Here is a 26915-nt window from a genome sequence, read left to right on the forward strand (position 1 = left end):
CTTCCAAGTCCACTCCGGCAGCTCCCCCTTTTTTTTTTTTTCCTTTCCTCCGTCTCTTTTCCAGCCGTGTGATGTTCCAGGTTTACACAGCTTAACACGAGCCGAGGGGAGACACGCTTGTCTTCAAGTCGAGGGTGTGGCGACGATTCCGTTTTAATTGGTGGGATTTCATAACGCGGATGTTTTTACACCAGTCGGTCGCACAGTTTCCACTATTCCATTCCTCAAGTCAGCCAGACGTAAACGAGATTTAATCCGTCTCTTCCGTCTGGTTTCCATGGCGTTATGGCAGCACGTGTGAGGCTGCTGGGAAATCTAATCATCTCTTCTATTGTGAGGAGAAAACAAACCAGATGGAAGCTGGAAAGCAAACAGCATCACCAGCAGACAAAAGAGGAATCCTAAAAAGCAAAATATTGGTTTATTAAGTCTCTGTGAGGACTTAAAACTATCAAAAAAAGTGATGGGAAGTACAGTAAACCTGGGATATATCGGATTCAATTGTTCCCACTGGTTTTGTCCGATATAAGCGAAATCCGTTATATGCGTATACCGGAAAATGTCCGTTTTACGCATATATCGGATTTATATCCGGTATATGCGTAAATCGGATTTTATCCGTTATAAAAAGGCACTTCCTTGACTATGTTTCCAATGTACATGGACGCGCAGGCAACGCTGCAAACGCTGCAAATGACGTCGTATAGCGGCCTGTCACGATTCGGCGAATCGGAGCGCCACGATGCGGCCATCCGATATATGCGAGGGAAATTTAATGGAAATGCATTGGAACGGGACTGGAGATTTTGTCCGAAATAGGCGAAATCCGTTATAAAAAATCCGATATATGCAATGAATTTTTATTGGAAATGCATTACAGAAAAATCGGTTCTTTTTTATCTGTCAGTTGTGAGCGAATTTCCGATATATCCGAGTCCGATATATCCGAGGTTTACTGTATATTAAATAAATACACACTTTAAATTCTGCCCTTGAAAGGTTAATTTATGATCTGAAAAGATGAAGTACAAGGAGGATGAGATCCCGAGAAACGTCAAAGGTTCCGTCAAATTGGCGACGACAGAGCATGAATAGAGGTGGATCACAAGCACGATACCTGGATTAGCCTGCTGCTGTGTTTAATCTTTCAGGAACAGAGGTCTACATGGTGACACGCATTTTTAGCCTCTGATGTGCAGTCCAGTGGGCCCTGTGCATTTAAAGGCAATGAGAAGCGTTCATTTGGTTGGTAAATATTACACTCGGTTGCATTCATACCTATGGACAATTTGGAGTGGCCAATTAACCTAGCATGTTTTTGGAATGTCGGAGGAAACCGGAGTACCCGGAGAAAACCCACGCATGCACGGGGAGAACATGCAAACTCCACACAGAGATGGCCCAGGGTGGAATTGAACTCAGTTCTCCTAGCTGTGGTTAGGTCTGCGCGCTAACCGCTCGACAGCGGTTAATAATAATGTTGCTCTAGCTTAGTTAATTAGCATGTCACATTAAATTTTAGCATTGTTGCCGCTTTTTGGAGTTTTTTCTGAAGGCGGAATAAGTGTTTGCCATGATGTGCATTCTTAGCTGCATCTTTTTATCTGTTTTTATATCTTTATAACGCACAGAATAGAAAAAGTCATGCGTCTTCAGATCTCACATTATGTTTGTGTGACATGATTGGCTTGAAAGGATTGGAAGTGACCCCCGAAAGAAGTTTGGGATGGCGCCCCACATGAACGCTTGGTTTCAGAGCGTTTTTTTTCTAACACCGGCTCATGGCTGTACAAGCTGAGTGGGACCAATCACAGTGGAGTGGGCGTGCCTGGGTGGAATAAATGAAAACAGATTGTTTTGTAAATTCAAAACAAAAATCCATTTTGAAATCCAAAATGCAGATTCTGGAAGATCTTGAAAGCTGGTTTCAGGTTGTGGTGTTTATCTGATCTGTAGGAGTCCACAACGACTGACCCTTCCAAGACACCGTAATGAAGATCAACTTGTGCAGGGGTGCTCACACTTTTTCAGCATGCGAGCTACTTTTAAAATGACCGAGTCAAAATGATCTACCCACTACAAAAATGCAAAACATCTATTTATTTTCAAATGTATTGAGGATTATTTGTACGTACAATGTATGTTGATGTACCTTACATAACAAAATGAGCCAATATTGCAAAACACACATAATTAACTATTAACATTTTTTGTAATTACCTGAGTTTACTTTGATGACTTGCACTGAATTGAACCAGCCAGGGATGCATAGTGCGGACAGTAGCTGCTGATAGCCAGCCTCAAGCACACTTCCAAATGTTTATCAGTCATGGATAATATCCGTATCACAATATCCGTATAATATTCCATATCCGTATGGAAGTGATATGTTTTTTGCCTTTTTACTTGGTCCAGTTTTTGCCTTTTTACTTGGTCCAGCTCCTTCACTCATTTTAGTGACCATAAACTTTAGCGAGGGCTTAAAATCTCGCAATTCGCCGACTAGCTTAGCACTTTGCATCGTTGTTTACGCATGAGCGGTGACCTAAAGGTCAAAATTCAGTTGTCATCTGACTGGTTGTCCTGTATGTCAATCAAGTAACGGGGATGGATGATAGGCTGACATCGTAAGTTCTGCTGCACTTAGAGACGTTGTTTGATTTGATTGGTCGCCCGAAGGGCAACATTCAGTTGTCATCTGAATGGCTGCCCTGTATATCAATCAAGTGACAGCATTGATGCTGGGATGATATTTTTTTAATGTCACGCCGCAATCGACCAGCGATCGACCAGTACCACCTCCGCGATCGACCGGTAGCTCGCGATCAACTTAATGAGCACCCCTGAACTTGTGGATGGAGCAAGATGTAGCTAGACCATTTCCTATATGGCAGTAAGTTAGATTTTCGGTTCTATGGTCATCGTCACATTTTCCTCACTGATACCATTTTGTGAGGACATTACCAAAAATACATAAAAACAAAACCAACTGGAAAAAAAGTCACAGTAAAAGCAAAAAGTTCATTTTTAGAAGCTCTGTAAAGAACTGTAAAAAATAGTATAATGTATACATTTTTGGATAGACAGATAGCAGAGTCGGATTCAGGTAACTGGCCCGTTTGGCGTATAAAATACTGACATTTGCAATTCCATTCTATTCTTAAAGTCGGCACTGAATGGTCAATAAAACGTACGCGTGCGTTCCCAATAAACCTCATGACCACACACAGCAGCAAGATGTCACGATGATGTCATCGCTCGAGTCTACATATGGAACACAAACGAATGCAGTCGAGTCAAAAGGGAGAAAAATAACAAGATTTTCTGGGTGGGCACCGACGACGAGTTATAAATAGAACGAGACGGGTTGAGTGAAAGGCACGGAGAGTGTGCGTGATGGACAGGTGGGCTCCAGGTGGTGAGGCGGTGTAGCATTACCCCGAGACCTCCAAGTTCTGCATTCTTTAAAAACTATTCTTTCCTGGCTTTATGCTTTTTTTTTTTTTTTTTTTTTTTTTCCATGAACATCAACTGCAGACATTGCATTATATTCGCCAAATCTTTACCCTCAGCTCTCAACACTACCTATGTTTTGTGTATGTGGGCCATTCAAGGTCACATAACTCCACTTTCTGGGGCTTCTTGTCAAGTTACATTGAAGTGACGTGCTAGCTCCAACGACGAGGGGCAAAGGAGCGTCTGACAGCAATTTCCTGAGCGGATTGTTGTTGGAAAGCTCCCAGCAAAGATACACAGTAGTATCATTTTACTGCGTACACCTAACTTTAACAGTACTTCTCTATTTTAGGAATCATGCACAATTTCAGCATCGGTTTCTGTTGTGTTTGTAGTGGCATGCAGGGAAAAGGCCCACTGTGCTCCTTTGTGGATTCCTGCGCAAACTGGAGGGGTAAGTCAGGAAAGTATGATGTTTCCAAATGTTGAGAAGGAACCCACTGATCTGAGAAGTGAAAAATAACCCTTCCAACGCTGTCACCATGGAAGAGAAATGGCCAACACATGTTGAGAAAGGTTGACCCCCCCCCGCCCTCACCCACCCACCAGAATACTGAATTAGTGGGATGACGTAGCTCTGTCACAGTGACCATGGACGTCTTGGTGACCTCCGTAACTCTGACCATCTTCCCTCAGTCGGCCAGATCGGCCAAGTCCTGGGGATCTACTGGTATGGCACCATTTTTTTTTTCGTGGCATACAGACTTTTTTGAGACATGGTAATGGTAATGGTAATGGTAATGGTAATGGTAATGGTAATGGTTTTATTTCATTTGAACATGCATCAGATTACAATTGAATGCATCCCATAATCAGTTCCCAGTTCCTCAAGTCCAAAAGGAGTAGGAAGAAGCAAAGCTTATTAAATCCTACCCCTCCATCTGGTACTTTTACAATCAGTAACTGTTACATTTGTTCACTTCCTGCTTTCCATAATACAGTTTAAGGTTTTTTTTTTTTGGTTTTTTTTTTTTTTTTAATTTTGTAATTTTAGCTAGGAGACCAGGGTTCAATTCCACCCTCGGCCATCTCTGTGTGGAGTTTGCATGTTCTCCCCGTGCATGCGTGGGTTTTCTCCGGGTACTCCGGTTTCCTCCCACATTCCAAAAACATGCTAGGTTAATTAGCGACTCCAAATTGTCCATAGGTATGAATGTGAGTGTGAATGGTTGTTTGTCTATATGTGCCCTGTGATTGGCTGGCGACCAGTCTAGGGTGTACCCCGCCTTACGCCCGAAGACAGCTGGGATAGGCTCCAGCACCCCCGCGACCCTTGTGAGGAAAAGCGGTAGAAAATGAATGAATGAATGAACATGACACTGATTGTTATCATTCATCATTTATCATTAACACTACTATACACCGGTATACTACAAAATATGTTAATATTTCATCTTTTTATTATTTATAGTCCAGGGTGTTTACTAGTTTACTTGGTAAACCTGTTTCGTGCACAGCGCTGCAAAAATTGGTTGTGTTTGTGATCGGTAGTCATATTGGCCCTCAAAACATGCAGCTAGGTTTATATATCATCATAGGAACATTGTTGATAATTACTTGCGGTTTTAGTTAGTTTTCATGCGTATATTATGTGGGTAATCATTAACGTATTGCTTAAACAACATGGTGGCATAATACTGTATATATGGTTACTATAGCGATGTGAAAACAACAATTCCAAAGGTGTCCCAACACTTTTGCATGGTAATGCATCTTGTTCTGGTGTTAAAAATAATTAACTCCAGCACATTTTCATACTTTTTGACATAACTGGTGAAATGAAATCTCCATCTGAAATCACTCATTACATCAATGCGACACATTTTTTATTAAAATATCATACGTACGGGAATAATATTGATGTGTTATTGCGCTTGTCACTTTTGGCTAACGGTGCTGACGGATGGCGCAATAGCACCTTTTACTCAAGAGGGACCGCGGTGCTTTTAATACCGAGCCAACGCAACGGGCCAGGTCAGGCTCTATTACGCTGAATACGAAGCAGACTCAAGCGGTGGAAATAACCCAAGTGTGAGCCGTCTTGTTTTGTTGGCCGGGAAGCCTTCGAAGCCGAGTGAAAACTATCCAAGACGTGACGGCGTATTCCGCTGGCCTCAGTATCATCCGTCCAAGCTAACATGATAACTCATGCAACAGAAATGAGCTCCCAGGAGACCATCTCAAACCACTAGACCGCATTTTAATATTTCACACATCATCCGTTTTTAGTGTTTTTCAAGTATTAAACGTTGAAAAAGAAAAAAAGTTGTATTTGTTAGATTAGTTGTATTGTATATCGCTGTATTCTTGTATTACAAATAGAAAAGACAGCAGTTTGTCATGTGCATGAAGATAAAAGTTGAAAATCAACATCATTCATACGTTTGTTTTTTATACCGATTAGAGTCACAAAGGTATGCTGGAGTCTATCCCAGCTGACTTTTGGGCAAGAGGCGGTCTCAAACTGTCACAAATTGGCCAAAAAAAGATTTTAAAAAGTTTGAAGTGCAGGTGTTAATTGCATTCTACAAGGTCATGATCTGACATGTTTGTAGGTTAAATAAAAGGCAAATAAAGTAAAGTAACAGAAAAGTGTTTTCATTCATTCATTCATTTTCTACCGCTTTTTCCTCACGAGGGTCGCGGGGGGTGCTGGAGCCTATCCCAGCTGTCTTCGGGCGAGAGGCGGGGTACACCCTGGACTGGTGGCCAGCCAATCACAGGGCAAGAAAAGTGTTTTGATTTTCAAAAAGTATAATGCTATTTTGCTTTGTTTCTTTATAATACCATTGCTTTTTGTTTCTTTTTCAGTTGCTGCCATGAATTGGACTGGTGAGTATTGCGCTTTTATTGTGGAAACGTTTATCAAAACAAACAAATCTGTAACTGCAACACGAAAAGCGTTATGTTTGCACTTCAATCTTGGTAGACGTGGTCCCGTACCAACTCGAAACACTCTTCAGAGCTACTGGATCTGAACCAGTGTGACATTATATGTACTTTTCCAAAATAAAAAAACTTTTTGAGGTGGCACGGTGGTCGAGTGGTTAGCTCGCAGACCTCACCTTCCACCCTCGGCCATCTATGTGTGGAGTTTGCATGTTCTCTCCGTGCATGCGTGGGTTTTCTCCGGTTTCCTCCCACATTCCAAAAACACGCTAGGTTAATTAGCCACTCCAAATTGTCCATAGGTATGAATGTGAGTGTGAATGGTTGTTTGTCTATATGTGCCCCTGTGATTGGCTGGCCACCAGTCCACAGGGTGTACCCCGCCTCTCGCCCGAAGACGGCTAAACGGTATCCTCCTAGTTATTTCCTTTAAACTTAAAAAGCCCAAAACTTACCACTTCCACACGGATAGGGAGGATAACTATTAACAGTTATTTAACCTTTAACATGAACATGAATCAAACGTAATAATTTTTTCTGGGTACATGATACCATACAGCATCCATATCAAACTTGCGCGGGGGACGCACTAACATTAAACTTTCATATCAAGGCGGGGGCCTCAAACTAGTGTCCTGCGGGCCACATTTGGCCCGCGGGCCGCGCGTTTGAGACCACCTGTTTTAGACAAAGCAAGACAGCTGGGATAGGCTCCAGCACCCCCGGCGACTCTTGTGAGGAAAAGCGGTAGAAAATGAATGAATGAATGAAAAACACTTTTTTTTGTTACTTTACTTTATTTGCCTTTTATTTAACCTACAAATGCGTCAGATCATTTTTGCCTGACCATGTATTTGTGATGTCGCAGTGACTCAAGATTCCAGTCAGGATTTGGAAGCCAATGGTCACTACATCAACAAGTCACAAATCACTGTAAGGGTCATGCACCGGACTATCCAAATCTTTCAAAAAAAAAAACCAACAAAAAAAACCCCGAAACAGCTCAGTTTTTGGTTCTGGCTGTCTCTCCTTTAACACCCACCAAGTCAAATAGTTTCCACTTAGAGCAACAAATTCCTATTTTCTCTGATTAACATCCTGTCTGAAAGGGCAGGGCTTCATGACTGGACTTATTCAATGAGGAAAGTGCCTCATCAAAGAAAAATGTATTTACTCTGAGTAATATTTGTCAAATGAACACACTTTTTTTTGCTTTATCGTAATAGTCACATGTGAAAACCACCTGACTTTGTGCTCAATTTTTTTATGACTAATATGACACTGCATGATTGCCACAATGATTGACAGCACGCTGCAGACTTAGATCATGAAATGGAAGATTGATGGTGTCATGGTATAGCTGCTGCCTTGTAAGACATTTTGTTATAATTGTTATGATTGTTATTGTTATGATGCACTAAGAAATGTTTATTGAACAACTCCATAACATGATTCTAAACTTAATTTAAGTTCTTGTGAAATAGTTGGACTCTCCCACCTCAAAAAAACGTCCAAGTCGAGTATAATGTTCTTCCTAAACTTGCACCTGAAGTTCCAACCATTCCAATCGGACGTGTGAAAATCCCACCATGTTGCCACAGGAACGCCCAGAAAAGGACGTGGTCCCGGCCAAGGGTTGCTTCCTGACGTACACGTGGGTCGAGGTCAAGGCCGCACGGATGACCCAGACGCTCGTTCACACCTTTGGCCCCCATGACAGCATCACTGACACATTCATCACCCAGGTAGAAATATCATCAACATCACGTTGTATCAAACTGTTGGGAATGTGATGGGTCCTAACTTTGGAGGGCAGATTCATGCCAAGTTTCATGAACTCTTAAAATAATTGGTACTATGTTTTCCCATTTGTGTCGCCACAAATCTTTAACAAGGCTGAGATGTGAGATATCGTGATATCGTTTACTTGTTTTGTGCGAAACAGCAACAGAGTGGAAAATAGCTCCTGTTTTCATAGACACTCCCTAACCAACAACATTTACAGCTTCGCATCCTAAAAATAAAGCAAAACACACACACAGACACACACATCAGGAACACAGACTGACTTCCTGTTTGCAGCCACTTCCTACCGCAAGGTCAATAACAGTTTTGTCGCTCTTGTCTGCAGGTAAAGGAAAAATACTTGCACAAAACATGCTTAGTCACTTAGTCGACTTTATGCTGGGATGTCATCATAGTCTTGTTTGTTTGGAAAATATCACATTTTGATGACGCGTATTGGAACTATAGTCATCAGCGAGCTGTTGTATTTAACATGATAATGTGATGGTTTTGTGTTTTTTATCATGCCACCAATGCACCGATGCAGCCATAATCATTGATGTAGCTTATGTAGGTAAAAAACTACTTAACTCTATTCTGGATCTTATGACTGCGAATTTTTGCAATATATGTATGTTTGTCAAGTCAAAGTCAAATCAAGTCAAGTCAATGCAAGTCAATGCAAGTCAAATCAAGTCCAGCCAGGTCAAGTCAATGCAAGTCAAGTAAATGCAAGTCAACTAAATGCAAGTCAAGTCATGTCATGTCAAGTCAGGTCAAGTCAAATCAAATCAAGTCAATGCAAGTCAAGTCAAGTCAAGTCATGTCATGTCATGTCATGTCATGTCATGTCATGTCATGTCAAGTCAGGTCAAGTCAATGCAAGTCAAATCAAGTCAAGTCAATGCAAGTCAAGTCATGTCATGTCATGTCATGTCAAGTCAGATCAAGTCAATGCAAGTCAAATCAAGTCAAGTCAATGCAAGTCAAGTCAATGCAAGTCAAGTCAATGCAAGCCAAGTCAATGCAAGCCAAGTCATGTCATGTCAAGTCAGATCAAGCCAAGTCAATGCAAGTCAAGTCATGTCATGTCAAGTCAGATCAAGCCAAGTCAATGCAAGTCAAGTCATGTCATGTCAAGTCAGGTCAAGTCAGGTCAAGTCAGGTCAAGTCAGGTCAAGTCAGGTCAAGTCATGTCAAGTCAGGTCATGTCAAATCAAGTAATGTCAAGTCAATGCAAGCCAAGTCAATGCAAGTCAAGTAATGTCAAGTCAATGCAAGCCAAGTCAATGCAAGTCAAGTCATGTCATGTCAAGTCAGATCAAGTCAATGCAAGTAAAATCAAGTTAAGTCAATGCAAGTCAAGTCATGTCATGACATGTCAAGTCAAGTCAATTTAAGTCAAGTCAAATCAAGTCAGGTCAAGTCAATGCAAGTCAAGTCAATTCGAGTCCCTAAATATTACCCCCCTTTCAAAGCGTTGCAGTATGAACTTTGCAATCTTAAACTTGTTTCATAACGACACGGTGCATTTTTTTCATGATTGTGCATCAGTCACTGACAATATTTTTTGTGTGTTTTTTTTTTTAAAAGCTTGCTTGCTTGTGGTGGTTTGGCTGGTGTTCCTTGTGTTTTTCAAGACTGTTACTACTACACGTGTAGTTTTACAGCTGACGTTTACATTTTTCTACTGGGGCCTCCTTCTGATAAGGAATTTATTGCATGTTAAGAGTCATTTCTGGAGCTTATCTTCTTAAACGTGATGACGAAAATGGATGTGTAAGGGAACTGCACTTGATAAGAACACTAAGCAACATTTAACATTATTTATCACTTTAATGCTCACATCTTAGTGATAAAAAAGGCTGCTCTTATTTGAAAGCTTACTTGACACAGATGATATCAGGAAACAATACATTTTGGAGGCAGTAGTTTTTGGTAATGTGGCAATGAAATGCAAAAGAAAGGAACATGAGGGTTTTTCAAAGTTGATGATGACACATGAAGCCGTTGGAGGAGGAAGCAGAAGAGCAAACCAAATTCGATGACAGGGCAGGAGGGAGGGGAGTTGGGTGGAATGAAAGAAATGAAAGAAATGAAAGTATGAAAATATAAAATGAAGGAATTTTTAAAGGATTCTTTAGGGCAATAGGGCAATTTTCGGCATTTTTAACACACAAAAAATGAACAGAGCACTTGGGGGGAAAAAAACACAACAAATTTCCAACAGGTTCTACAAAATATTAAAGACTTGATCGTATATTAAATATTAAAGACGTGATCACTGGCTACTTCCACATTTTGACCGTTAAAGGCGATCTATTATGCATATTTTTCAGTCCTTTGTATTGAGTTATGGACTTCTATGGAGCAGCTACACACAATAACCAGCACGCAAAGCTTTATAGTTCTTCCAGTATCTGCACCTATTCAGCTGTATTTCTTTGGATTCCGCGGTTCCCACAAAAAACGGTTTGTTTTAATGTATTCCACCCACAACCCTTCATGATTTACACCAAATAAACAGTTAGGACACTGATAAATAGACCAAGTTACATTTTGATATGAAAGTTTAATGTTAGTGCGGCCCGCGCAAGTTTGATATGGATGCTGTATGGTATCATGTACCCAGAAAAAATTATTATGTTTGATTAATGTTCATGTTAAAGGTTAAATAACTGTTAATAGTTATCCTCCCTATCCGTGTGGAAGTGGTAAGTTTTTGGCTATTTAAGTTGAAAGGAAATAACTTGAAGGCTAGCGTTTAGGTCGCTAGCTCTCTAGTTTGCGAGTTAGCATGTGTCTCAAGACCCTGCAGTTGCGCAATATGTTGTAAATAAAAAAAGTATAAATGTGACTATAGTCGTGTTTTGTCATGTCTACAGGGCTCTAATAATGCTTTGTTCATTTTAATCTGAAAAAAATAATTTGTCTACCCACCAACTATATGTGCTTTCTTAAGTTTTTATTATTATTATTATTATTATATTTATTTATTACTGATTGATTGATTTTCTTTATTCATGATTTTTTTATTTTTCATCTTATTTTGTGTAGAAAAATAAAAAGTAAGATATTTGAGAACAGTGGAATGTTTTATCAGAGCTTTTATTGTAGAAAATCGGAACCAAAGCAAAGTTTATTCATTTTTCTGTTTTTAATAAATGCGTTTTTTTGTTTTTTTTTTGAAAACCTGATGCGGCCCAGCCTCGCCCAGACCCTAGCTCCAGTGGCCCCCCCAAGTAAATTGAGTTTGAGACCCCTGGTCTCACCACCTCCCTGCCCTTAGGTGCCCCCTCCCCCAAGATGGCTGCAATTGCTTCATGTCATAGGATCCGGGTTTAAGATAATTAGACTCATCACATGACGTCACAAAGCCACTGCAGTTAATCCTTTCACAGACCAGAGGGGCACCGGGCTCTACATGCCCATTCATTTTAGTGTAGTATTGTGTACCACTATTGTGTACTAGTATTGTGTACCAGTATTGTGTACTAGTATTGTGTACCAGTATTGTGTACCAGTGCGTTGTGACTGTAGAGGCGTGTCTGGCCTCATCCGAATGCTTATAGTAGCAAGTCGCGCTGCATTGCGCCTCGCTCCACTCCTCCACCGGTCCGCGTCACAGTCCGCCAGCATGTCACAGCTCCGTGGGCGGCAGGACGTGTTCAACAAGCCCAAGGTACGTCAAGTCAGTCCGTGATGACGTCCATACAGACGCTTTTTTTTCTTTCTTGCCTTTTACACACAAAACCAAACGTTTTTAATGTTTCGGAAGAACAAATTATATGCTCTTTGTTATGTTTCATTGTTATTAGAACGAAGAAAACACTAAATGTTGTATTTTTCTTGTGCAGCTTCTCTCGGAGCAGCACTATTTGTGACAGAATATTTAAATTTAGATTTGTATTATTCGTAGTAGTTAAATTTGATCGTGAATGTAACAAACTAAAATTGTTATATGTTCTATTTCCTTGTTTAAAATTCACAGCGAGGCTTTCATTTTACATGTGCCCTTTGGAGTGTGATAACTGCGCATGCTCAGTTGCCTGAACCTGAGAGTGGCTAAAGTGTAAAATGACAAACCTGCTGGAGTCGAACTCATGAAATATGAATTAGCTGGCGTGGAACTGATGCAGTCTGTGGGTCAATGCTGTCACCCTGTTGCATTATGGGATCATAGATTTCACCGCTGTACGGCTTTTTGTTACATTTCTATTTCTTCAGTCAAGTGCTTCTCAAATGGTGGGGCGGACCCCCACTGTGAACTGTCGGGGGGGGTCGTGAGAGGCAGGGGGGGGGGGGGAGACTTTGAATATTAGTGCATGAATTTATTGCACATAGCAATAATAACGTTAAACGAATACATTATTATTAATGTAAATGGATATGTTTTTGATACATCTCTTGTAGCTTGTGCAGGTGTACCCAATAAAGTGGCCAAAGTGTGTGTGTGTGTGTGTGTGTGTGTGTGTGAACTTAGACACCTGTGGCGATAAATCACAGCTCTCACCACAGACGAAGAACGCCTGCCCTCCCTTAAACTCCTAACCTTTTCGCCGCTTGTTCCTTCCACGTGTACTGCATGTCAGCCATCAAGATACTGCATTGTGTACCTGAATATACAATAAATATACAATATATTACCGTTCATTTATGTTTGTTTTTTCCATTTATCTATTCTATTCCAATATTTCTTGTCCACAGGTTGAGCTCCATGTTCATCTCGACGGGGCCATCCGGGTGGAAACTATTCTTGATGTCGCTAGGTAAATAAGTTTACTCTATTATATAACAAATCCCAGTTCAAGTGTTTATGTTTAAGAATATGCTGTAATACAGTAAACCTCGGATATATCGGATTCAATTGTTCCCACTGGTTTTGTCCGATATAAGCGAAATCCGTTATATGCGTATACCGGAAAATGTCTGTTTTACGCATATATCGGATTTATATCCGGCATATGCGTAAATCGGATTTTATCCGTTATAAAAAGGCACTTCCTTGACTATGTTTCCAATGTACCTGGACGCGCAGGCAACGCTGCAAACGCTGCAAATGACGTCGTATAGCGGCGATTGTCACGATTCGGCGAATCGGAGCGCCACGATGCGGCCATCCGATATATGCGAGGGAAATTTAATGGAAATGCATTGGAACGGGACTGGAGATTTTGTCCGAAATAGGCGAAATCCGTTATAAAAAATCCGATATATGCAATGAATTTTTATTGGAAATGCATTACAGAAAAATCGGTTCTTTTTTATCTGTCCGTTGTGAGCGAATTTCCGATATATCCGAGTCCGATATATCCGAGGTTTACTGTATCTACAAAAAACGAGTGCAGTAAAGGAGATACAAAATAAAAAAATACAGAAAGAAAAAGCTTGAATTGTTGACAAGAAACAGCTCCACTTGAGCTTTGACTTCCTCTGCCTGTTTTGTGATGTGCAATATTGTGTCATGAAAAAATAAAAAAACACAAAAAAAAAACCTATTAACTCAAATGACTTGGCCGAGAAACCCTGCTGCCACGTAAAATAAAAAATAAAAATAAAAAACAAAAAATAAAAGTAGCTTTGCTTTGCGTTTAGTTGCTGTCTGTTGGTCTGTGATTGGTAGATATTGAACGGTGAGCGTTCAAAAACATCAGGCTCTAAATGTACTATCATTATTGTGCTCTTATTTCCAGTCCTGATTGGTGGAGACTTGAGCTTTTGTAACTTTTTTTGAACTTTAGAACATTCTAAGGGTTAACTTATTGGGAGTGACCAGGATGGATAGGATCAGGGAGGAGTACATCAGAGGGACATTAGAGGCCAGACTGAGATGGTTGGGACATGTCCAGAGGAGAGATAGGGAATATATTGGTAATGCTAATGCTAATGCTAATGCTAATGGTTTTATTTCATTTGAACATGCATCAGATTACAATTGAGTGCATCCCATAATCAGTTCCCAGTTCCACATGTCCAAAAGGAGTAGGAAGAAGCAAAGCTTATTAAATCCTACCCCTCCATCTGGTACTTTTACAATCAGTAACTGTTACATTTGTTCACTTCCTGCTTTCCATAATACAGTTTAAGGTTTTTGTTTGTTTTTTTTTTTTTTAATAATGCACCTCGTACCGAAGTACGAGGTGATATGAGCATCCAATGACATAATGGGTACCATTATATTGGTAGAAGGATGCTGCGTTTAGAGCTGCCAGGTAGGAGGCGTAGAGGATGACCAAAGAGGAAGTTTGTGGATGTCGCTGTGGCGACCCCTGAAGGGAAAATCCAAAAGAAAACGGTTTTGTTCATGTTGTGTTTTGTGTGTAATCACATGTCTAAACGGATGGCATCATCGAACCGCAAAGCAAAATAACCAATGGACATGAATGCAACATCCTAAATCGATACTGTCTCCTTGTCGCTCCAGGAGACGTGGAATCAACCTGCCAGTCAACACGGTGGAGGATCTGAGGCAGATTATTATAATCCAAAAGCCGGCAACGCTGACGGAGTTCCTGGGAAAGTTTGCAGAGTACATGCACGTTGTTGCGTAAGTGGTTACATCCCACGCGTGTGTGATGATTTCATGATTTCACACCGCATGCATACTTTGGAGTGGCATTTCTTTGTGGTCGGGCTCAGGCACACCCCAGGGCAATAATCCTGCTGTCTAAACATCATGTTGATATGCCGCACCTATATGAGGTGGGTGGATTTATTTAAAAATGGCCAATACAGAGAAACGGTCACGGAAGACGGGAGCAACAATGAAGATTTCCACAGCATTCTCCGAGTGGGTACATTGTTGTCGTGTATGTGCTTCAAGGGGGGTTGAGTTCAAATCATATACAGAACAAGCCGTGGCCCGCGGTAGCTAATTCATTCAATCGCCATGACAACCAAAGACATCCCCCTATGGGATCGCTCCATCTCGGTTCTGAGCGGTGAAATATGACAACAACGGGACGCTGCCCTGTTTCAATGGACTCTTGTGCGCGGTTGTGATTATATAGGGAACGTGCTAGCTGGGTATCGCACACGTGGAAATGCTGCGTGAGCTTCTGTGAGCATTTTGGAGCCTCGTCGAGAGAATGCAGTGGAAATGCTGGAAGCTTGTTTTGCTCCCCGTCATGTGACGTGACCACCAATGAGTGTAAACATATGCTATGTGTCTCCTCACACATAAACTATTGACTGTGTACATTAGGGGTGTAAGAAAATATTGTTTTGGCGATATATGGCGATACTTGGTTCCACGATACTGTATCGATATTACAAAGTATGATATGATCATTTTAGGCATTTATCATAGACTGTATATGGTATTTCTGAAACGTCCTCACACATAAACGCAGTTCAACATGGCGGAATGCGAACACATAACAGCGGCTCCACACGCCACATTTTACAAACTACGAGTCTACTTGGCGGCGGCACGGCGGTCGAGTGCTTAGCGCGCAGACCTTACAGCTAGGAGGCCAGGGTTCGATTCCACCCTCGGCCATCTCTGTGTGGCGTTTGCATGTTCATCTCTGTCTGGCCTCTCTGACTTTATCTCCAAGGCCTCTAACATGTAATGTCCCTCTGATGTACTCCTTCCTGATCCTATCCATCCTGGTCACTCCCAACGAGTTAACCCTTAGAATGTTCTAAAGCATAAAATCATAAAGTTCAAAACGTTACCTCCCACCTTCCAAAAACATGCTAGGTTAATTAGCGACTCCAAATTTTCCATAGGTATGAATGTGAGTGTGAATGGTTGTTTGTCTATATGTGCCCTGTGATTGGCTGGCTGGCCACCAGTCCAGGGTGTACCCCGCCTCTCGCCCGAAGACAGCTGGGATAGGCTCCAGATACCCCCGCAACCCTCATGAGCGGTAGAAAATGAATGAATGAATTGTCCCTTCAGGGGTCGCCACAACAACATCCATAAACTTCCTCTTTGGTCTTCCTCTACGCCTCCTACCTGGCAGCTCTAAACGCAGCATCCTTCTACCAATATATTCACTATCTCTCCTCTGGACATGTCCCAACCATCTCAGTCTGGCCTCTCTGACTTTATCTCCAAGGCCTCTAACATGTAATGTCCCTCTGATGTACTCCTTCCTGATCCTATCCATCCTGGTCACTCCCAATGAGTTAACCCTTAGAATGTTCTGAAGCATAAAATCATAAAGTTCAAAACGTTACCTCCCACATTCCAAAAACATGCTAGGTTAATTAGCGACTCCAAATTGTCCATAGGTATGAATGTGAGTGTGAATGGTTGTTTGTCTATATGTGCCCTGTGATTGGCTGGCCACCAGTCCAGGGTGTACCCCTGTCTTCTCGCCCGAAGACAGCTGGGTTGGCTCCAGATACCCCCGCAACCCTCATGAGCGGTAGAAAATGAATGAATGAATGAATTGTCCCTTCAGGGGTCGCCACAACAACATCCATAAACCTCCTCTTTGGTCTTCCTCTACGCCTCCTACCTGGCAACTCTAAACGCAGCATCCTTCTACCAATATATTCACTATCTCTCCTCTGGACATGTCCCAACCATCTCAGTATGGCCTCTCTGACTTTATCTCCAAGGCCTCTAACATGTAATGTCCCTCTGATGTACTCCTTCCTGATCCTATCCATCCTGGTCACTCCCAATGAGTTAACCCTTAGAATGTTCTGAAGCATGAAATCATAAAGTTCAAAACGTTACCTCCCACATTCCAAAAACATGCTAGGTTAATTAGCGATTCCAAATTGTCCATAGGTATGAATGTGAGTGTGAATGGTTGTTTGTCTATATGTCTTATTTCAAGCATCCTAAAAGGACTTTTTACTGTTGTTAGTTACTTTGTTCCACAAAAATACTCTTCTGATGGTGGATAAGTCAGGGACTGGATACGCTGCATTTTTCACAGCTAATATAGAATGTGAGCAGGATCTTGAAACATCATTTAATTTATTTGTTTTTTATGTTTTTTTTGTAAATTTAAAGCTGTATGTTAAAGCTTTATTTATCCAAATGCTACACTTTTAAGTTTTTACTATTCTAATTGAATACAAATGTGTTTAGTAAGTACATATTGCTGGTGTAATTCAGTTTTTCCAGGAAATAATCTTTAACTACAAGAATTTTTTTTTTAAAATATCGTCTCGTTAACAGTATCGTGATATATCTTATCGTTAGCCTAGTATCGTGATACGTAACACACACCCCTAGTGTACATCAAGTAACCTGAAATGGTTCAGTCTTGTTCTTGATATAAAATTATATCACTAATAGATCCCTTCCCTTTGGGATCTATTAGATTTGATAATAATAAAATAAAAAAAACAAAGATCAGTGTAATCACATGATGAACACCTTAAGTGGCTCATTACATTACGAAAGCAGTAGCAGATGGTTTTGTTTGAGTCAACGAGATAAGGATAATCAGCACTGAAGGGCAAAGTCTTTTATTACGACGCTCTTTTTTTTATTTTTTTTTAGTGGAGACCGAGATGCCATAAAGAGGATAGCCTATGAGTTTGTGGAGGACAAAGCCAAGGAAGGGGTGATTTACGTGGAGGTCAGATACAGTCCACATCTCCTCGCCAACACTAAAGTGAAGCCCATCCCGTGGAACCAGGCAGAGTATGTCCTAACTTCAGCCTCGTTATTTATGATTTATTTCAATGTATCAATTCATTTTTTTTTTTTTTTTTTACTATTGCTTTTTAATTCAGAGGCGATGTGAGTCCGGATGAGGTGGTGCAACTCGTCAACGAGGGCCTCGGCGAGGGCGAGAGGGCCTTCAATGTCAAAGCCAGGTCCATTCTATGCTGCATGCGCCACATGCCAAGTAATGAACTTCTTATGCTTCTATCCGCCTAAAACGCCTCGACAGATAAGGCTCTCGCCCGCACTGGACGACGCTGATTAGATTAGCGCTAGCTCAAAACGACGATACTTCCAATATTGCTCAGCTCGGGAGGAAATACATAACTGGATGTATTTTTTTTTGGGTAAGCCTGAACTCTTGCCTATGCTAAGCTTACTGTGTTGCCTATGCTATTATTATGCTATACCACACACAGCGTCCGCCTCTCAGTCGTACACTCATTCATTGGTAAACTTGTCTCGTAACGTCGTACGCGGGCTTCTACGCAGGCTCCCTAGTATACGTCTTTATAGTAATGACAATTTTTGAGCACAACTTTTTTTCGTTTGAGCAAGATTGGTTGAAAAGCATCAAGCAAATGTGTCTGTGCAGCAACACACGCGAGACTAAGGAAATAATTGCTAATTCCATTTGTCTAATGATTACAAAAACTTCAAGGGCACTTTTACAACTAGAAAGGGCCTTTAACTTGCTGATTGCAACGTATACATGAATTAAGTACAGTTCAGCCGTTGTTTGTGACTGGCCAATCACAAAGCGTGAAGATTGAATACATATTAAGTATCGTCTTTTTTTATTTTATTTAATTTAATTTTATTTAATTTAATTTTATTTAATTTTTTTATTTAATTTTATTTTATTTTATTTTATTTTATTTTATTTTATTTTATTTTATTTTATTTTATTTTATTTTTCATTCATTCATTTTCTACCGCTTTTTCCTCACAAGGGTCACGGGGGGTGCTGGAGCCTATCCCAGCTGTCTTCGGGCGAGAGGCGGGGTACACCCTGGACTGATCGCCAGCCAATCACAGGGCACATATAGACAAACAACCATTCACACTCACATTCATACCTATGGACAATTTGGAGTCACCAATTAACCTAGCATGTTTTTGGAATGTGGGAGGAAACCGGAGTACCCGGAGAAAACCCACACATGCACGGGGAGAACATGCAAACTCCTTATTTTATTTTATTTTATTTTATTTTATTTTATTTTATTTTATTTTATTTTATTTTATTTTATTTTATTTTATTTTATTTTATTTTATTTTATTTTATTTTATTTTATTTTATTTTATTTTATTTTATTTTATTTTATTTTATTTTATTTTATATGGGCAAATATATGAAACATTACAGTGCATTTCTTACATCAATCAAAATATAACTTTCCATTATTTACATTTGTATTCAACTATCTGATCACAAGCCCAAAAAGGAGTAGGCTGAAGCAAAAGCTTATAATCATGTTCATGCCACAGTCTTGTTTTCCCCTGTTATTATTATCATTGTAATATTATTATTGTTATTATCATTATTATTATCATTATTGTTATAATCTTTATCATTATTACCATTATTATTGTTATTATTATCACCATTATTATAATCATCATTAATATAACCATTTTCATCATTATAGTTGTAACAATTTTTTGATTTTTTTTTAAATATTTTAATTATTTAAACATGGATACGAATAATGATGAATTGTACTCGTTTCATACTCGTATTGGACAAAAATGCATCATCCGAAATGGATATTCGTTTATAAATCTGGAAATGTTTAAGGACTGGATCAAAGCAACCAAAGCAGATTGGTCAACTAATTGATATCATTTGAATAATTGACAGTAAATGATTTTGACACGCAGGCCTCGCAGCTTGGAGACCCGAGTTCAAATCCACCCTCGGCCATCTCTGTGTGGAGTTTGCATGTTCTCCACATACATGCGTGGGTTTTCTCCGGGTACTCCGGTTTCCTATGTATTTTTCATATTTTTGTCGAGTGTAGTTTGTGCATCAGTAGCACTCAAACCCTACCAAGAACAAACGAATGGCGTCACATTTACTTTTACACTTTTACATTCCACAGTGAGACATCTAACCTACAACATTAGAATGAAGCTTTGCTTTGTGTGTCCATATTAAGTAACCACGCGTCCTGATCTACCTGATATACTCTAGTACAGGGGTGGGCAAACTACGGCCCGGGGGCCACATCCGGCCCGCCAAGTGTTTGAATACGGCCCGCCCAATCTTTCCAAAGTATTTCATTTAAACTCAACATACAACCTGGCATCATGGCCTGAGCCAACCTTTTGATGGTTTTATCAATTTCGTTTTTTGACATGGTCTGTTGTTTACAAAGTGCTCCTGAAAAAAGGGACACAAGCACATAATAATAATAATAATTATTATTATTATTAGATTATTATAATAATTATTAGAACTATTATGATTATTATAATTATTATATTAATGCTAATTATTATATTAATTATATATAATATTATTGTTATATTTGCATATTTTACATAATAATAATATAATTATTATTATTTTAATTGTATTGTAATTATTATAATATTTTGTTATTTTTAAAATATTTAAATATAAATATAAAATAATAAATAATAATAGCAGATTGCATGACAATTTTACAGATACAATAATACCAGGTGGACTGTTACGTGTAAAATATATAGTCTGCCCCCCTCCCGTAAATTTTGTCATATCAATGCGGCCCGCGAGTCAAAAAGTTTGCCCACCCCTGTTCTAGTATGTGTTTCATGCATTCAGGCTGGTCTGCAGAGGTCGTGGAGCTGTGTAAGAAGTTTCGCCGTGAAGGAGTGGTAGCCATCGACCTGGCGGGGGATGAATCGCTCAACTGCGAGTCCTATCCAGGACACCGGAAGGCCTATGAGGTGAGCATCTGTCTCAAGAAATATCCACTAAATGTTTTCCTGGCTGGCCTACTGTTAGGAATCTCTGGTAAACGTTACCTCATTGTAGGCAATAGAATCGTGTCAGCAGCACATTCAATTCAATATGGCTGTCAGATTATTTTTAGTATGTTTTCACTCCAACTTGGTTCATCCTCTGATCGGTGCAGGCATTTGTTGACTTTGTTGCGCTATGAGACATTTGCAGTTACCATGAAGACAACATGCGTGTCAAATATGCTGAGGGGAACTATATCATTCATTGAGGAGGTGCAAAGGTGGAGGCTTAATCTATGCATAATGTTATCTCGCTGTGATAATGAAATTGTAATAAAAATAATCACAAGCCAGAATAGGTAAATAACCTGTCTGTCATTAATAAACATCAGAGCCCTACCCTTTGAGATTTTAAATGGCGCTCCCCTCCATCAGTGATTTACATAAGCCTATCAAAGAAATGGAATGATGTTTTCTTTCATTTTTACGCTAACATGTTACCCAAATTACATATTTAATAAATTGTAGGAACCTCCAACACACACTCACTGCACTAAAGAGCTCCATTAGTGATAGGATGATACATCCAAAGTATGTGAAAAATAGATATTGCAGGTCTTTCCTTCCTGCAGTTGTCAAACTGTGTAATTTCCCCTTGTAGGACTAATAAAGACTTATCTTTTTTTAATACAAAAATATGTAACAAATGTATTTGTACTTATTTGTTATCTGTAGTAATATTAATTGGGCATTTGAATCAATATGAGCTTTTACATTTAAGAGTTCCTAGTCGTAACTATAGCTTTAATATGAGTTTTGGCGTCACCTGGTGGCCACGGCGCACTTAGCATTTGTTTACGTTGCCTAATGGACCACTAGCCTGTATATTATTGCGCAAATTTACTAAGCAAATCATATACAAGAAAGACTAACTGAAGACTTATCTTATTTTAATGCAAAACTGTATAACAAATGTATTTGGACTTATTTGTTATCTGTAATAATATTAATTGGACATTTGAATCAATATGAGCTTTTACATTAAGAGTTCCTAGTCGTAACTATAGCTTTAATATGAGTTTTGGCGCCATCTGGAGGCCACGGCGCACTTAGCATTTGTTTACGTTGCCTAATGGACCACTAGCCTGTATATTATTGCGCAAATTTACTAAGTATTTAAACAAATCGTATACAAGAAGGACTAACTGACATTTCTTTATGTTAGGTCAAAATGTAATATATTTAAAATTTAAATGTAATTTTAAAAATGACTTTAAAAACGATGTTGGAGTTAGCTTGCGTGACAGTTTGTTTAGTTTCCTTTCAATGCTTTAGTTCCTGTTTACGTGCCCTTATTTTGTAGTGACTTCCTTTGTTGGTCCTTTGTTTGTTCTGCTGCCTTTACTTTGTTTTTACACGCACCTGCCTCTTAATTTTCGGAGGTACTACCCATTATCGTTTGGTTGTCGTTTGTTTTGCCGGTTTCCTGAAATTATTATTAATCGCATCACATTGCTGGGTGAATTTTACTGAAGTTTTCTCTGCTGTTTTTTGTTGACAGGAAGCCGTACGTTGTGGGATCCACCGTACAGTTCATGCAGGGGAGGTGGGCCCTGCCTCTGTGGTGAGGGAGGTAAGACAATAATATGAGACAATAATATGAGACAATATGACACACAACTAATACAAGAGTATTTGGCTATGTTTCAGTAATAATAAGGATAATAAAAATATAGATGTTCTCACATTACTGACAAATACGTATCGTTTTAGGCCGTAGATGTGCTGAAGGCTGAACGAGTAGGCCATGGTTACAGGACCCTGGAGGACCAAGCACTTTACAAACAACTCTTGGCTCAAAATATGCACTTTGAGGTGAGGATTTGTCCAAAATGAACATTTGTAAAGCCGGGAACACGACTTCATGCATGACACACGACATAGTAGTCATACGCTGCCCTCTGGTGGAGACTAAGAGGACTGTCCTACCTTTGCTTGTCTGCTTTCAGGTGTGCCCATTCTCTAGTAAACTAACAGGTGCCTGCACCGCAGACTTCACCAAGCATCCTGTCATCACGTAAGCTTTTCTTTCATTTGATACGACAGTAAAGAAGCAGCAGAGACGGTGTTGGGAGTAACACAATTACTTTGCATCATACTTGTCAGTACACAAGTCAGTACAAGTAACTTCTTGCTAATACTCTAAATAGCGAGATTAAAATGTGACATGATTTATCATTTGGAGAGAACCTGTCTCTTGAGAACACATACATAAATAATAATGACGTTGTTATTTTCGGAGTGTCATTGAATCCAACTTTTAGTGTATTTGTCTTTTAAAAATAAAGTTTTGTTAAAAATTATGAATATCACCCTGATGTGAATAAACAAAGACAAGGTGGAACTTTTAATGCTGAAAAGCCAGCATTTCATGAAATGCTGCAAGTGTTTCACAGACAGTATGCATTTTTTTGGAGAAAATGTCAGAAACGCCAGTTCTGCAACTGTACAGAGTGAAAGGTAATATACTGTATTAAATAAAATACTACATTTTGATATGTTACTTATTAATATCATTATCAATATATTATAACAGTGGTTAATTTTGGCTCCCAAAATGTTGACAATATCGTTTAATGCTTATTTGTGGAACAAAAAAAAAACTTGGGTAGACCAAGCAATTGTGGTGAAAAAGGCTATTAGCAACTCCAGATATGGGTGACCTCCTTTGCACCCCACTCCTGTATGCGCACTGTATAATGCTACACAAACAACAGCTTACTTGCACAAAAACACAGTATATGAATTGTTACTTACAGCTTGTTCTTCCGACTCTTCAATATAACCAAGTAACGTTGGAAAGGATGGTCCAGCTTCGCCCAATGCCCAATGTTTTGGGGGGGGGGCTTCATAGTCGAAAAACTGTAGGTGTATCCCAATGACGGCATTGTTAGCTAGCTCATATTAACTTGTTTTCTTGTGTTCTAATGCACAGCTGTAGTCACCCATGAAACATCCATCCATCTTCTACTGCGAAACAGCAATAACTTATTTTAAAATTGAGAGTAAAGCCGTGAAGTTCTAAACCCAAAGTGGCAAGGGACGGCTGTACTTCCAAATTACAAAAACTGTAAACTGTAAAATATAAAATATAAAAAATTTTACATATTTGAAATAACATAGCAAACACTGAAGAAATCATATACAGTACATGTGCTCATTTGTTGATGTGACCTGCAGTTTCAGGAAGGACAAAGCCAACTACTCCCTAAATACTGACGATCCATTAATCTTCAACTCCACCCTGAACCTGGACTACAGCATCGCGAAGGAGCACATGGGATTCACCGAAGAGGAATTTAGGAGACTGGTGAGGTCAAATGCAAACCTGTTTCCCTTCTCGGTGCAACATTAGCTGTAGCATGGATGTAAACATTCATTCATTCATTGGATGTAAACATTCATTCATTCATTCAACGCTTTTTCCTCACAAGGGTGGGGGGGTGCTGGAGCCTATCCCAGCTGTCTTTGGGCGAGAGGCGGGGTACACGCTGGACTGGTGGCCTGGACTTATGGGCTGCACGGCAGTCGTGTGGTTAGCACGCAGACCTCACAGCTAGGAGATGCGGGTTCAATTCCACCCTCGGCCATCTCTGTGTGGAGTTTGCATGTTCTCCGGGTACTCCGGGTTGCTCCCACATTCCAAAAACATGCTAGGTTAATTGGCGACTCCAAATTGTCCATAGGTATGATTAGTCCATAGGTATGGTTGTTTGTCTATATGTGCCCTGGCTGGCCACCAGTCCAGGGTGTACCCCGCCTCTCGCCCGAAGACAGCTGGGATAGGCTCCAGCACCCCCCCCCCGCGACCCTCGTGAGAATAAGCGGTAGAAAATGAATGAATGAATGAATATTTGTGATGTTTGATAGCAACTGCTACTATGAATACTATGCATACTATGAATGGTGTATACAAAACTAGTGAGAAATTGTGTATTTGGCTTTAATGCCATATGGAATTGAATTGTGAATTATTGAATATCAACTACTGTATTTTGACTTAAGTAAACTTAAGTTTACTGGCTACATTTACTACTACTTTAAAAAATACGGCCATTAAAGGGTGACAAAGACCGTGTTTGTAGCGCTGTTAAATTAGCACTTAGCATGATACGACTGTACCGGTTTTGTTGTGCAACACAGGAAACACGCGTCAAATGATTCATGACCTAAAAATTCAGAAAAAATTTTGAAAAATATGGTGTCAAAGTTTCTATAGATTCACATGCGCATGTAAACTCCGTGATTGATGACTTCACGTGTGCTTGTTTTTGCAGAACATCTGTTCCGCCGAGTCTTGCTTCCTACCCGAGCCGGAAAAGAAGGAGCTGCTGGCCCAACTCTACGAGGCCTACGGGATGATACAGAGCACTGCCTTTTGAAGCCCGACATGACGCTACGTAACCTTTACCTCCACAGCCGACACTAAAGAATGTCTTGATCCCCGTTTGCCTGCTTCTGGGATATATGGAATAAGCCTTTCATATCCGTATCACCTCTCATGTCATTTCCGACTAACATTTATACCTCCGTTTACAGCTGCTACTAATACAAAAGGTGCAGATTTGAAGAACTATGCGTACGTTCTATGCATATCAGCAAACATGTCGGGAATGGATTTGATGTGCGTGAGTAAAAAGGAGATATTGACTGTGAAAGATGAGTCAAAGGGATCGAATGTCAAAGCATGCCCGTATGTGCTTTTTTTTTTTTTTTTTTTCCAGGTAAAACTATTCTAAACCAAAGTCTTACATTTGAACTTATTAGGTAGTGTGCTACTGTTAGAACCACACAAATACTTGATGTGGGTTTTAGTTCTCACAATTAACTCCCAATCTCTTGTGGTGTATATGTTTATTTAAAAAACATTAATTTCAATAAAAAGCACTTGCATTTATTACTGCCATATTTAAGACAACACACCTTTTGACCAGAATAAAGCTGTTATGAAACCGATTTTCTTGACGCCTCGTTATATGAAATATTAAAGGGGACCTGTTATGCTAATTTTTCGACCCTTTATATTAAGAATCTGCTCCTACAGTAAACCTCGGATATATCGGATTCAATTGTTCCCACTGGTTTTGTCCGATATAAGTGAAATCCGTTATATATGCGTATATCGGAAAATGTCCGTTTTACGCATATATCGGATTTATATCCGGTATATGCGTAAATCGGATTTTATCCGTTATAAAAAGGCACTTCCTTGACTATGTTTCCAATGTACCTGGACGCGCAGGCAACGCTGCAAACGACGTCGTATAGCGGCCTGTCACGATTCGGCGAATCGGAGCGCCACGATGCGGCCATCCGATATACGCGAGGGAAATTTAATGGAAATGTATTGGAACGGGACTGGAGATTTTGTCCGAAATAGGCGAAATCCGTTATAAAAAAAAAACGATATATGCAATGAATTTTTATTGGAAATGCATTACAGAAAAATCGGTTCTTTTTTATCTGTCCGTTGTGAGCGAATTTCCGATATATCCGAGTCCGATATATCCGAGGTTTACTGTATTTCCAGCTATATTTCCTTTAATTTGTGCTTCCTGACAGCTGTGATTGGTCACGGTGCTTCCTAACTATGAACCATATAAGGAAGTAAGTCTCTCTGTGACATCACAAAGGGGCAGTTTTACCACGCCTTTTGAAACCGAGCATTTTGAGCCATAGTGAACTTTTTGTAGAGCTCACTTCCAAAAGCGCAAACCTAATTATTTGAAACTTTGGTGTCATTTAATACTTGAATACAACATTCTAACTACATTTATATGTCAGAAAGTGCGGGGATAAAAAGCATAATAGGTCCCCTTTAAGTTGATGCGGCACAGGCAGACAACAGTCCATTGCAGGAAAAAAAATGATCCAAAAAAGGAAAACCCTCCACAGTTTTGCAGATAAACTGCTGTCATATTTCTGTTTGTGTGCGGTAAAACCAAGGGAACACAGGGGGGACCATGCTGGGTGGAAATGTAAACCATGGCTTCTGGTTGCCACCCAATGTACACAAAAGCCGCATTCAATATTTATGTCTGTGGAGCGTCTCTCACCGAGGAGGTGCTGAGTC

The 26915-nt window shown here is 39.9% G+C and overlaps 1 protein-coding gene across 1 annotated transcript; it reads left to right on the plus strand.

Annotated features, from left to right (window-relative positions):
* The first annotated feature begins 11594 nt into the window (after nucleotides 1–11594).
* On the plus strand, nucleotides 11595–25821 carry ada (adenosine deaminase). Its single transcript, XM_058052676.1, has 11 exons — nucleotides 11595–11872; nucleotides 12898–12959; nucleotides 14615–14737; nucleotides 17663–17806; nucleotides 17899–18014; nucleotides 20643–20767; nucleotides 22344–22415; nucleotides 22556–22657; nucleotides 22792–22859; nucleotides 24023–24152; nucleotides 25120–25821. The coding sequence occupies exons 1-11, from the start codon at nucleotides 11753–11755 to the stop codon at nucleotides 25222–25224; spliced, it is 1167 nt and encodes a 388-aa protein (XP_057908659.1). The 5' UTR covers nucleotides 11595–11752; the 3' UTR covers nucleotides 25225–25821.
* The last annotated feature ends 1094 nt before the right edge of the window (nucleotides 25822–26915 follow it).

Source organism: Doryrhamphus excisus, chromosome 16, assembly GCF_030265055.1.
Source record: "Doryrhamphus excisus isolate RoL2022-K1 chromosome 16, RoL_Dexc_1.0, whole genome shotgun sequence".
NCBI classification, from domain to species: domain Eukaryota; kingdom Metazoa; phylum Chordata; class Actinopteri; order Syngnathiformes; family Syngnathidae; genus Doryrhamphus; species Doryrhamphus excisus.